The sequence below is a fragment of the Bufo gargarizans genome, chromosome 11 (genome assembly GCF_014858855.1).
Source record: "Bufo gargarizans isolate SCDJY-AF-19 chromosome 11, ASM1485885v1, whole genome shotgun sequence".
NCBI lineage: Eukaryota > Metazoa > Chordata > Amphibia > Anura > Bufonidae > Bufo > Bufo gargarizans.
Genome location: NC_058090.1, coordinates 33,957,153 through 33,969,697, shown reverse-complemented (window position 1 = coordinate 33,969,697; position 12,545 = coordinate 33,957,153). Strand labels below are relative to the sequence as shown.

At 43.5% G+C, this 12,545-nt stretch overlaps 1 protein-coding gene across 1 annotated transcript in view; it reads left to right on the top strand.

Moving 5' to 3' along the window:
- SLC38A6 (solute carrier family 38 member 6) overlaps positions 1–12,545 on the top strand; it is a 67,852-nt gene that overhangs the window by 9,343 nt on the left and 45,964 nt on the right. Inside the window, exons 3-5 of the mRNA XM_044272823.1 lie at positions 1,521–1,594; positions 8,793–8,845; positions 9,276–9,315. Of these exons, the coding sequence (XP_044128758.1) occupies positions 1,521–1,594; positions 8,793–8,845; positions 9,276–9,315 (167 nt within the window). The remainder of the gene's footprint in view (positions 1–1,520; positions 1,595–8,792; positions 8,846–9,275; positions 9,316–12,545) is intronic.

The window sequence follows — 12,545 nt, the reverse complement described above, 5'->3', positions numbered from 1 at the left end:
CATTCCATTAAAATTGCTCTCCTGGAAGACGGCCTTCTTGGTAGCCATCACTTCAGCACGCAGAATTGGTGAACTTCAGGCCTTATCCATGAAGGAACCTTTCTTAAGAGTCTGCTCGGATCGAATAATTCTTCAGTTAGACCCAGCGTTCCTCCCTAAAGTCGTCTCTACTTTCCATAGGGAGCAAGAAATATTCTTACCTTCCTTTTACGCCTCTCCTAGAGATCCGGAAGAGGAGAAGTTCCATTGCCTGGACGTCCGTCGGGCAGTCCTTGAATACCTTCGCCGAACGGATCCTGATAGGAAGGACTCAAACCTCTTTGTACAATTTGGTAGAGCAGGAAGAGGGAAGAAAGTGACTAGAAGGACTCTGACACAGTGGATCAAGTCAACAATTGTGGAAGCATATCGTCTTCTGGATAGTCCCTGTCCTATCTCTATCAGAGCACATTCTACTAGGGCAGTCGCAGCTTCCTGGGCGGAGAAGGCGAACGCCTCTATAGATCAGATTTGTCAGGCAGCCACCTGGACAAGTTATAACACCTTTTGTAAACATTACAGGTTGAACCTACCGTCCAATCGCCAGCTTTCCTTTGGGCGTAAGGTTCTACAGGCTGTGGTCCCTCCCTGATGGCTAAGTTGGTAACTCTCCCATGTGCTGTCATGGGGGATGTCCTGGAAATCGGTAGTTAGTCTTACCGGTAACGTTCTTTCCAGGAGTCCAACATGACAGCACTACTAATTCCCTCCCTATTATGTGATTCAGTGTGATGTTAACATTGCTTATCATATTAGTAATAAAATTGTGTTGCATCCATCCGGTGTAGTAATTTAGAAGACACTGGAGATTGGAGGGATGGGGGGGGCTTTTAATCTGTTTCACTTCCTGTCCCAACAGTGATTGGATTGGACATCCTCCCATGTGCTGTCATGTTGGACTCCTGGAAAGAACGTTACCGGTAAGACTAACTACCGATTTTCTCAGGGTTTAGTTCCCCTTTAACGGCATCATTATTGGGTATAGCAGTAAATGGGGCTGGCACGGTGCCACCAAAATCTCACTGCTGGGCAAGAAAGACAACAAGGTCCTGTAATAGCAATGATGTCTATTGGGTTCTTATAATATACAATTTATTTATTTTATGCACTTATATAGCGCTGACATATTCCGCAGCGCTTTACAGACATTAGCATCCAACTGTCCCCAACGGGGCTCACAATCTAAGGTCCCTATCGGTATGTCTTCGGTTTCCTATCAGTACCCGGATGTATTCAGGATATTTCTGCTTTCCTTTAATAAAGAGTCGGCCGTTGAAGGGAATGAAAGAGGAAGCTGCTCAGCCATCTGGTGACTGGAGTAGGAACATCTTGTGCTGACATGAGTCCTACATTCCATCCACCTTGTTCTCAGATTGGTCTCCACTATTGTATTAGATAATTGCTTATAGAGCAGTTCCCTAATGTGTTTGTTATATGTTGTATACCCGAAAAACCAAACTTACCTGTTCTTTGTTCCTTAGTATCCTGCTGCTAACAGTCGCCCTCTTGGCTGCCTACTCCATTCACCTGTTGCTTTGTTTGTGCATTCACACATGTAAGTTACTGAGGGCTGTACTGTCATCTACTACCAATCTATGTCATTCAGGAAGGTATGTTTAACCCATTAAAACCATGATGCTGTGCCAATGTCTTGATTGCCAGGACATGCTTTGGCCTTGTTATGGTTGTGTGGTATGTAGACCTTAAGCCTCATTCATAGGAATGTAAGGGCTCCGTGCCCGTATTGTGTATCGCAAATGGCAGGTCCACAATATACGGACACTGGTCTTGTGCGGCTTGAATCCATTGACTTGAATGGGTCCACAAGATACGGCAAAAGATAGGACATTTCCTATCTTTGCAGAGTGGAGGCACGGATCAGAAGCCCGCAGAAACACTCTGAAGCACTTTCGTGGGCTTTCAGGTCCGTGCTTCCGCCATGTCCTATCTTTTGTCGTATTTTGCGGATCGTGGACCCATTCAAGTCAGTGGGTCCACATCCACAGCACAGAGTGCACCCAGCCAGTGCCCATATATTGCGGACAACTATTTGCAGTCCGCAGCATGGGCACGGAGCCCATACAGTTGTGTGAATGGGCCATTAGGCCCCTTTCACACGGGCGAGTATTCCGCGCGGGTGCAATGCGTGATGTGAACGCATAGCACCCGCACGGAATCCTGACCCATTAATTTCAATGGGGCTGTGTACATGAGCAATGTTTTTCACAGGCAAAGCAGGCCTTATAGAAGTGAATGGGGCTGCGTGCAAGCAAGTGCAGATGCAATGCGATTTTCATGGATGGTTGCTAAGTAGATGATGAGATGAGCCCAGGGACCCCATTAAAGTCCATTTACTTTATTATTTTCCATTATAACATGGTTATAATGGAAAATAATCGCATTCTTCAATACAGAATGCTAAGTAAAATGTCCATTAAGGGTTAAAAAACAATAAAGAAAATTACTCACCTCATCCACTAGATCGTGCAGCCGTTAGTCTTCTGCACAAGGACCTGCGCTGACGTCATCTCGCTCACCCGAGCGCGTTGACGTTAGCGCAGGTCCTGCTGAATGAAATTAGAAGGACCTTCTAGCTTCATACAGCAGGACCTGCGCTGACGTCACTGAGCGCGACGACGTCAGGGCAGGTCCTTGTGCAGGTCCTGCAAGATGAAGAAAGAAGACTATAACGGCTGCGCAATCAAGTGGATGAGGTGAGTAATTTTTTTTATTATTCTTTTAACCCTTAATGGACATTTTACTATGCATTCTGTACTTATTAATGCTATTATTTTCCCTTAAAACCATGTTATAATGGAAAATAATAAAATCTACAGAACCCGAACTTCAGTGAAGAAGTCCGGGTACCAACATTCAGTTTTTATCACGCATGTTCAAAACACATTAAAGCGCTTTGCACTCGCGCGGAAAAAACTGAACAACGCAATCGCAGACAAAACTGACTGAAATTGCGTGTGCACTCGCGCGGGTTTCCCACAACGCATCCGGACCTCTTCTGCGACGCCAGTGTGAAAGGGGCCTTAGGCCTCTTTCACACGAACGATGCGCATTAGGTCCGGATGTGTTCAGGGTGCGTCCAGTGAAACTCGCACCATTTTGCAAGCAAGTTCAGTCAGTTTTGACTGTGTTCAGTGTTTTTTTTTTTTTTTTTTTTCTGCACGGGTGCAATGCATTTTGATGCATTTTTCATGCACGTGATAAAAAACTAAAGGTTTACAAACAACATCTCTTAACAACCATCAGTGAAAAACGCATTACATCCGCACTTGCTTGCGGATGCAATGCGTTTTTCACTGAAGCCCCATTCTCTTCTATGGGGCCAGGGCTGCGTGAAAAACGCTGAATATAGAACATGCTGCGTTTTTCACGCAACGTAGAACTGATGCGTGAAAAACAACGCTCATGTACACAGACCCATTGAAAAGAATGGGTCAGGATTCACTGCAGGTTCAATACGTTCACGTCACGCATTGCACCTGCGCTGAAAACTCACTTGTCTCTACTGTTGGAATGGCATTGTGTATAGGCATTTATATAGGTACTTTATCAGAACTCCAGACAACTCTGTACTTTATCAGAGTGCGCTGCAGCCATTTGCTCCTTATTAATTATTATGCTCTAATGTCCAGCTTAGAAAACCTATTTTGATATGACCTATTAGGTACTTTTAGTTAGAATCTTCCCACAGTGGAGAGCGGTTACAAAGAGCGTCTCTCGCTCTGGAGGACTTGTCCTGTTCTGCATAAAGTTCCTACACACACAAATTTGCGCTGGTATATATATGTGGTGGTGAACCACAGTTTTCAGGCGGTTTTTTTTCCTTACAGGGGAGACCTTTTCAAAATGCCAGAAAAAAATAAAATGCTAAGCACTTCACAAAGTTACTGCCATTTTTCCAAAAAGGCAAGGGACCTTATAAGAGCCACCTAATTAACTACTGGCAAACAAACAAACAAAAAACACCTGTGTCTCCTGCGTTTCATATTTCCCATAGAGCTTCAGTTGGACTGGTGTTTTTTACAGCAAAACAAAAAAATGCATCAAAAATCACAGGAGCAAAAAAATGTGACTAAATCCAAATGCAGATAAGCGCCACTAAAAACCTATATGTGAACCCACCTTTAAGGGTACAAGCACACGTTCAGGATTCATCTGCAGGTGTTTGCAGGCAAATCTGTGCAGTCAATCCGCATCAATTGGTGCGGTTTCGGTGCGGATTTTACTAAGTGATTGAAGAAAATCCGGTCAGGAAAAATAAAATAAATTGACATGCTGCGGATTTTAAAATCCGCACCGCAGGTCAAAATCCGCGCGGAAAAAATCTGCATCGTGTGCATTGAGAATTTCAAATTCTCATAGAATAAAATATATATGACCTACAGTGCGGATTTTCCGCGCGCAATCCTGATCGTGTGCATTTAGCCTAAGGGTACATGCACACGTTCAGGATTCATGTGCGGAGAATCCGCACTGAAATCCGCAGGTGTTCTCAGGCAAATCCGTGCGGTCTGCATGCAGATTTGGTGTGGATTTTACTAAGTGAATGGAGAAAATCCGGTCAGGAAAAATAAAATAAATTGACATGCGGATTTTAAAAATCCGCACCGCAGGTCAAAATCTGCGTGGAAAAAATCTGCATAGTGTGCATTGATAATTTAAAATTCTCATAGAATACAATGTACATGACCTACTGCGCGGATTTTCCACACGCAAATCCGCGCAGAAAATCCACACGCAATCCTGATCGTGTGCATTTAGCCTAAAGGCACCAAAAAAGGCAAAACGTCAGAAAAAGACCATGTGACACCACCCTCATTCAATTCAATGGATCAGAGCTGCAATACCATACCTTTTGGACGGGCATGGTGCAGTTTTTGAACTTTTTCTCTTTACCTACCTATTACAGACTACATGACTTTTACGATGACAACCACAATGTGTAAAGCCATGTGCGCCAGCCATTCAAATGAATAGCTGTCCTTGTAATGCATGGTCGCACTGGGTCCAGTAAAGGGTTCTGGCTAATAGAGGGGAGGTCCTGGGCAGGGTGCCCCTCTTTCTGATGTCCTTATTCTGCATATTGAAAGCAATTGTTTTTGTGACTCCAAGAAATGATGCAGAAATGTGACTGTGCCGGTGATCAGTCATTAGATTTGCACCGTATGAAAACAACCCTGTTATGTTACGGTCAGCTCCATGTGTTTGTTTTTTGGCCAGGCTATAAACTTTTAAAGCTTTTGAAAAACATGAGCTTTGTACTCATGTGATCCTGGAGACATTTCCTTCCGATGATGCTCCTGTCCAAAGGTTATGTACAAAGTCTTTGTCCCTTATGCGCTCACACAATCCTTTGTGAAATTAAAGGGGCTGTCACTCTGCAGAAAAACATGCTACAAGCAATATAAATGTATGTGTGTGTGTGAATCCAGCCTAGAAGACCATCTTATAATTGTATTCAGATTGCTGAAATGGTCACCTGTTATTTAAAAGGAATAGGGTCAGACGTTTTAGGCTAGGAAGAGACTGACAGAAACGTGTGCCTCGTAAATAATACTTTAGGCAAGGATATAGGGACAGGGTTTGCCATCAGTAATGGGGCTCTGGGCCCCTTCTGGGTGTAGATTACACAGTGTTGTATAGCCCCTTCAGAGATTAGGTTCTGGTCACACTTTGGTCTGATGCTTTTCATCTTGAGTTCTGCTGTTTTTATAGCAATTATAGCTCCATCTGCAGAACTATTCTTACAGTCAAAAATACTGGAACCCTAAGAGAAACCAGACCGATTTGTCAGGATATATTTAAAAAATAAAATAATCCGGCATAGCTCCTCTGGAACCTTTATTAACAGAAGCCATGACATTAGTGTGATCCTAATACTATTTAAGTATGCAGTTACCCTAGGTTCTAAAGACTAAGGCCTAATGTTCCGTGATCCGTGTCCGTTTTTGTTTCCGTGTGTCTTCCTTTATTTTTGGAGGATCTCCAAACATGAAGGAAAGTAAAAAAAAATATCTAAGTTTAGTTTGCCATGCAAAAGATAGGAAAAACGGATACGAATGACAATCTTGTGTGCATCCGTGTTTTTTCACGGACCCATTGACTTGAATAGGTCCGCGAACTGTTGTCCGTGAAAAAAAATAGGTCACGGATGCGGATGACAAACTGTGCATTATCCGAGTTTTCCATGGACCCATTGAAAGTCAATGGGTCCGCAGAAAATCACGGAAAACGGAACAACGGACACGGGACACAACAACAGTCGTGTGCATGAGGCCTAACAAGGTGTACATGCTGGAATCGGTATGTGAGAGAGATGGTAGATAAAGTTGGTAAAGGGCCCTCTAGTGAAGCACCCCAACTTAAAGGGAACCTCTCAGGTGGATATTTGATTATAATCTAACTAATTATATACAATCATTAACTACTAAAAAGTGCCTTAGATGTATTCACTTACTGGTGTGACAGATGGTTACCTCATAATATACACACAAAGATGCCGCATGCTAATGAGCTGATTCGAGTCCAGCGTGATGTCACTGAGTCCATCGTATATTTAATTCAGAGCTATAGCCACTCCCCTGCCCACCTGCTGCTGATTCATATGGAAACAAACTGTCATTCAGCAGCAGGTGGGTGGGGAGAGTCAGGAGCTCATGAATATTCATGACTCATCATTATCAGCTGGAGCTTTTCAATACAAGATGTTGGCAGATTGACTGGGTCAATTAAAGAAAGTGAGCCAGCATTTTGAAGAGAATCAGTCACTTATTTATGTTCCCCTTAGTTAGGACACCATAAAACTGGTGACAGGTTCCCTTTAAGAGTCTGACAGCACTAGGTGGGAGCTAGGGAGAGCATTACAAATATGCCTCTTCAGGAGTTGTGAGAATGTGAGGTTTTTTTCCTGCTAGATTCTGCTCCTGCAAATGCCCAGGAGGTGGAGCTTCATGGTGGCATGCTTTCTGCATTGAGCTGCTTCACAGCCCCTCCCCTTTGCTCTGAGTGACAGCTGTAACATCCAACCAGGAGACCACAACAGCTGTCACTCAATGTAGAGAGGAAGGGCTGTGAAGCCGTTCAATGCAGAGGGCACTTGCAGGAGCAGAATAAAAGTTCATATTCACACTACTACTGATAAAAGCTCCACAAAAGGTATGTTTGTACTGGTCTTTTGAACCCTTAAACTGCTGATTGCACTAGCTATCTTTTAACCACTTTGCTAATGTAAGGTACTTCCAAGGTGCACAAGGTGTGTATAGAGCTGGCTCAGACCCAAACCAATGTTATACATCTGACACCTACTGCAGTGATCAGGACCACGCCATCTGAGAGGTTAGTCAGAGGGAAAGGGTTCACTCTGACCTGGGTGCTAATTGGTTGCTTTGCAAGCCTGAGGCGGGGCTTAATAGGAAGTATGCAGAGTCTACATAGATTGCAGTGGTAAAACTATTAGGCTGGTTTCACACGGGCATCATGGATTTGGGCCGGATAAGATGCGTCGCGGAAAAATGCGCGAGTGCAAAACATTTTAATGCGTTTTGCACGCGCGTGAGAAAAATCTGGGTTTGGGTTAGGTGTTGTGTAGATTTTATTATTTTCCCTTATAACATGGTTATAAGGGAAAATAATAGCATTCTTGATACAGAATGCATAGTACAATAGGGCTGAAGGGGTTAAATAAAATGTAAAAATAATTTTACTCTCCTTAATCCACTTGTTCACGCAGCCCGGCTTCTCTTCTGTCTTCATCTGTGAGGAAAAGGACCTGTGGTGACGTCACTGCGCTCATCACATGACCCATCACCATGGCGATGGACCATGTGATGAGCGCAGTGACGTCACCACAGTTTCTTTTCCTCAAAGAAGAAGACAGAAGAGAAGACGGGCTGTGCGAACACAAGTGGATGAGGTGAGTTAAATTATATTTTTTTTTAACCCCTCCAGCCCTATTTTACTAAGCATTCTGTATTAAGAATGCTATTATTTTCCCTTTATAACCATGTTATAAGGGAAAATAATAATGATCGGGTCCCCATCCTGATCATCTCCTAGCAACCGTGCGTGAAAATCGCACCGCATCCGCACTTGCTTGCGGATGCTTGCAATTTTCACACAGCCCTATTCACTTCTATGGGGCCTGAGTTGCGTGAAAATGCTGCTATTTTCACGCAACGCACAAATAATGCGTGAAAATCACCGCTCGTGCACAGCCCCATAGAAATGAATGGGTCCGGATTCAGTGCACCCGCATGGAAATCTCGCCTGTGTGAAAGAGGCCTTAGTCTATGGTATAAATGATAAATGATCCTATATTCAAGTGCCCTAGGGAGACAAAAAAATGTAACATGAAAGGCTAGGGTTACACAGCGACTTTGGTTACGTTACAAAAAAGAAAAAAGTGAGATTTGTCTGTAACTTGTCACTTGCTTGAAATGGAGCTATTTTAGGGTGCAATATGTCGTATATAGGAGTCACATTCACACATGACTTTGGAGAAGTCACTTGCATTTTACAATCTAAAACAAATATTCAGCTGGATTTTTTGTAGCTGTTGTGTCTTTGTGTGCAGTAATGTGATTACATTCACAAATGTCACTTACGATATTGCAAATATTACACATGGCGAATAGGGGAAGTGGATATATTGAGTGTTTAGTTGAAATAAACCAAAATTTACCTCAAACATGTTTCTTCTAAAAAAAAAATACATTAAGCTCTTCTACTATTCACAGCTGTCACATCATATGAGGACCTGGGCCTACTTGCGTTCGGCTCGCCTGGGAAGGTACGATTATTTTGTAGCTTTTTATCATCAAAGTCTAATTCCAAGTGCCCTGTGGTTTTATTCTTGTCGACACAAACACGTATAAATTTTTGATTTAAAAAAACAAAACAAAAAAAAAAACAACATTTTGTAACTGGTGATTTTAGAAACGCCATTTTGCATTAGGAAAACAATTCTGTATTTGTTCCCCACCACATATTTTGAATCATCAATATAATTAGAGTACAGAATAAATTATAATGTTATTTCCAGTAAGGACCGCAATAGCCAGATGTAATTTGTGCACTGAGAATGCAGGATCATTTGGGTTACGTTGTAGGGGAAATAACCACAGGATTTTATTTGCAGTTACTGCCATCAGTCTTTCATTTTATCCAGACATAATTGCCTGTTCCTCTTATTGTGTATTATTTGTTGTTTTTCTGTTCAGATCCTAGTGGCGAGCACAATCCTGATTCAGAACATTGGAGGTATGATTTGCTTTTAGAAGTGGAATTCTAAAATAATGCATGGCGTGGCTAAAATGCCAATTCCAGACTGTACATATTCTTTAAAAAAAATGGATTTAAAGGGACATGAACTGTATATAAAATACATACAAGCACTTCCATCTTGATTATGTTAAAACTTTAAATCCATATGGTAAAGGTGCAGGGCTTAAAGGGCTTCTCGAGGAATTGAGAACATGAAAATAATTAAATATTACTTTATTATAAATATATTCCCTAATACCTTTTATTATTTATAACTGCTCGTTTTGTCTGGAGAGCAATCACCTGAGGGGGCAAAAAAAATATGGCCGCTGTCCTATTAGTGCACACAAAACCTGGCCTAATCACACAGCAGGACAAGTTACTTCAGAGCACTGAGCTGAAGAGCTGCCGCCTCCTCCTCTCTGCTCTGCTTGTCAGGGATTATGATACTGAATACAGATAAGGTCTTCAGCTGAATCTCCGTAGGAATGGAGTTCACGAGGAGACATGAAGTACTGAGAGGAGGGTGGGGTATGGCTAATGAGCAGCAACACTTGTATGCAGTGTCAATTACCACAGCCGCACATTACCACAGTCTGTCCTGTCCGTCCTCTCTGTACTTCATGTCTCCTCATAAACTCCATTCTTACAGAGATTCAGCTGAAGTTCTTATTAGCTGTATTCAGGATCATAATCCCTGACAAGCAGAGCAGAGAGGAGGATGAGGCAGCTCTTTGGCTCAGTGTTCAGAAGTACCTTGTTCTCCTGTGTGATTAGGACAGGTTTTGTGTGTACTAAAAGGACGGTGGCCATTTTATTTATCCTGATGATTGTTCCCTAGACCTAATGAGCCATTCTAACTAATGAAAGGTATTTGGGAATATATGTATAATAAAGTAATATTTTAATTATTTTCATTTTCTTAATTCTCTAAGAAGCCCTTTTAAAGGAGTTGTTTAATTTTAGTAAATTCTATCAAGGACTGTGATCATTTCTAAAAGTGGCTACAAAGAGTCTGTGCCATGTGAGGACCAAGCACTTCCATGTATTATTTGGACTATCCACTAAGTTGGCACTGATGCCTTGCATTACTAGGGGTCCAGGGTTCGAATCCGACCCAAGGACAACATCTGCATGGAGTTTGTATGTTCTCCCTGTGTTTCCAGGTACTCCCACAATCCAAATGACATACTGATATAGGGAGCTTAGATTGTGAGCCCCATTGGAGACAGCAAGTAATGAGAATGTAAAATGCTGCGGAATATGTCAGCGCTATATAAATGGGTAAAAATAATTTTATGCAGAGCTGGGGACGTTGATGCAGCTAAATTCAGGAGGGCATCTGTACATGCCGACCAGGTGGCATAAGTACCCGATGCTCCTATATCAATTAATGCTGAGAGCACCAGATCATTATGTAGCATGCCAACTGGCTTTGAGGAGGGCTCGGCTATACCCTGGGCATCTGCCCACAAGGAAATTTCCCTGTAGGGTCTATGGCCAGTCCACCCCTGGTTTGCTTTTGAATCCCACCACAGATTACAGTTTAGCATTGGAAAAGTCCAAAGCAGACAACACCTTTTAAGCTCCCCTGTTTCTTGTTGGAAGGTTGTAGAACCTCTCGTACATCTGTGCTGTAAATACTACCAAGCTGAAGCCAGTGTTCTGTGAACCCAGATCCCCCTTTTTTGGGTGGATTTTTGCCTACATTCGTGTAATTTGCATGCCCACTTTAACTTACCGTATTTTTCGCCCCATAAGATGCACTTTTCCCCCAAAAAAAATCGGGGGGAAATGCCCCTGCGTCTTATGGGGCGAATGCTGACAATTTAACATCGCTGGATGCGATGTAGAGTGAGCAGGGGCCGGGGGAGGGACTGGGAGGAGGAGCTGGGGGCCGGGAATAGCGGCGGGGCGGTGCAATCAATGTACTATAGCCCCGCCGCTCCGGTATACTAATATTAAATGTCTTATTCAATTAAAATGTATTAGATATGCCCCCTCACTCCTATATTGCTAATCGTACCTTAAATCCTATTCCTAGGTGCTGTAATGCAGGCCGGGCGGGCGGCAGCGTAACTCCTTGATGTCACGTGCCTGCGCCGCCTACTTTATGAATGAAGCAGGCGGTGCAGGCAAGTGACGACAGCGAGTGACGCGCCGCCCGGCCTGCATTACAGCACCTAGGAATAGAATTTAAGGTACGATTAGCAATATAGGAGTGAGGGGGCATATCTAATACATTTTAATTGAATAAGACATTTAATATTAGTTTGGGGGGGGGGGGGGCGGGCGGGTGATCGAGCTGATCCGTGGATGGCACAGTTAAGGGGGGGGGGGTCTGTGGATGCCACTTATGGGCTGGGAGGCTGTGGATGGCACATATATAACAGTGCCATCCACAGATCCCCCCTGTAACAGTGCCATCCACAGATCCCCCCCTGTAACAGTGTCAGTCATCCACAGATCCCCCCCGTAACAGTGTCAATCATCCACAGATCCCCCCCCATAACAGTGTCCGTCATCCACAGATCCCCCCCCCATAAGTGTCAGTCATCCACAGATCCCCCCCATAACAGTGTCTGTCATCCACAGATCCCCCATAACAGTGTCAGTCATCCACAGATCCCCCATAACAGTGTCAGTCATCCACAGATCCCCCCCATAACAGTGTCAGTCATCCACAGATCCCCCCCATAACAGTGTCAGTCATCCACAGATCCCCCCCATAACAGTGTCAGTCATCCACAGATCCCCCCCATAACAGTGTCCGTCATCCACAGATCCCCCCCATAACAGTGTCCGTCATCCACAGATCCCCCCCATAACAGTGTCCGTCATCCACAGATCCCCCCCATAAGTGTCCTTCACAGATCCCCAGTAATAGTGCCACCCACAGACCACCATTAGTTCCAAACCCACCAAAAGCACACCTTTTGGTTAAAAAAATTTTTTTTCTTATTTTCCTCCCCAAAAACGTAGGTGCGTCTTATGGGCCGGTGCGTCCTATAGGGCGAAAAATACGGTGAAAGGCATGAGGGTGCTATTTTCAGAAAATTATATTAAAACCCTTCGAGATGCTTACAAGAAGAATTAAATATATCTCAGCACAGGAATAATAAGAGGCTGGAATGGCAGGCCTATTACATCAGTGTCATTATAGGGAAGCTGGGTCTTATAATGTGCTACACTGAGCTGTAGAGATTCCAGCGCAGCTTTTCTTTAAC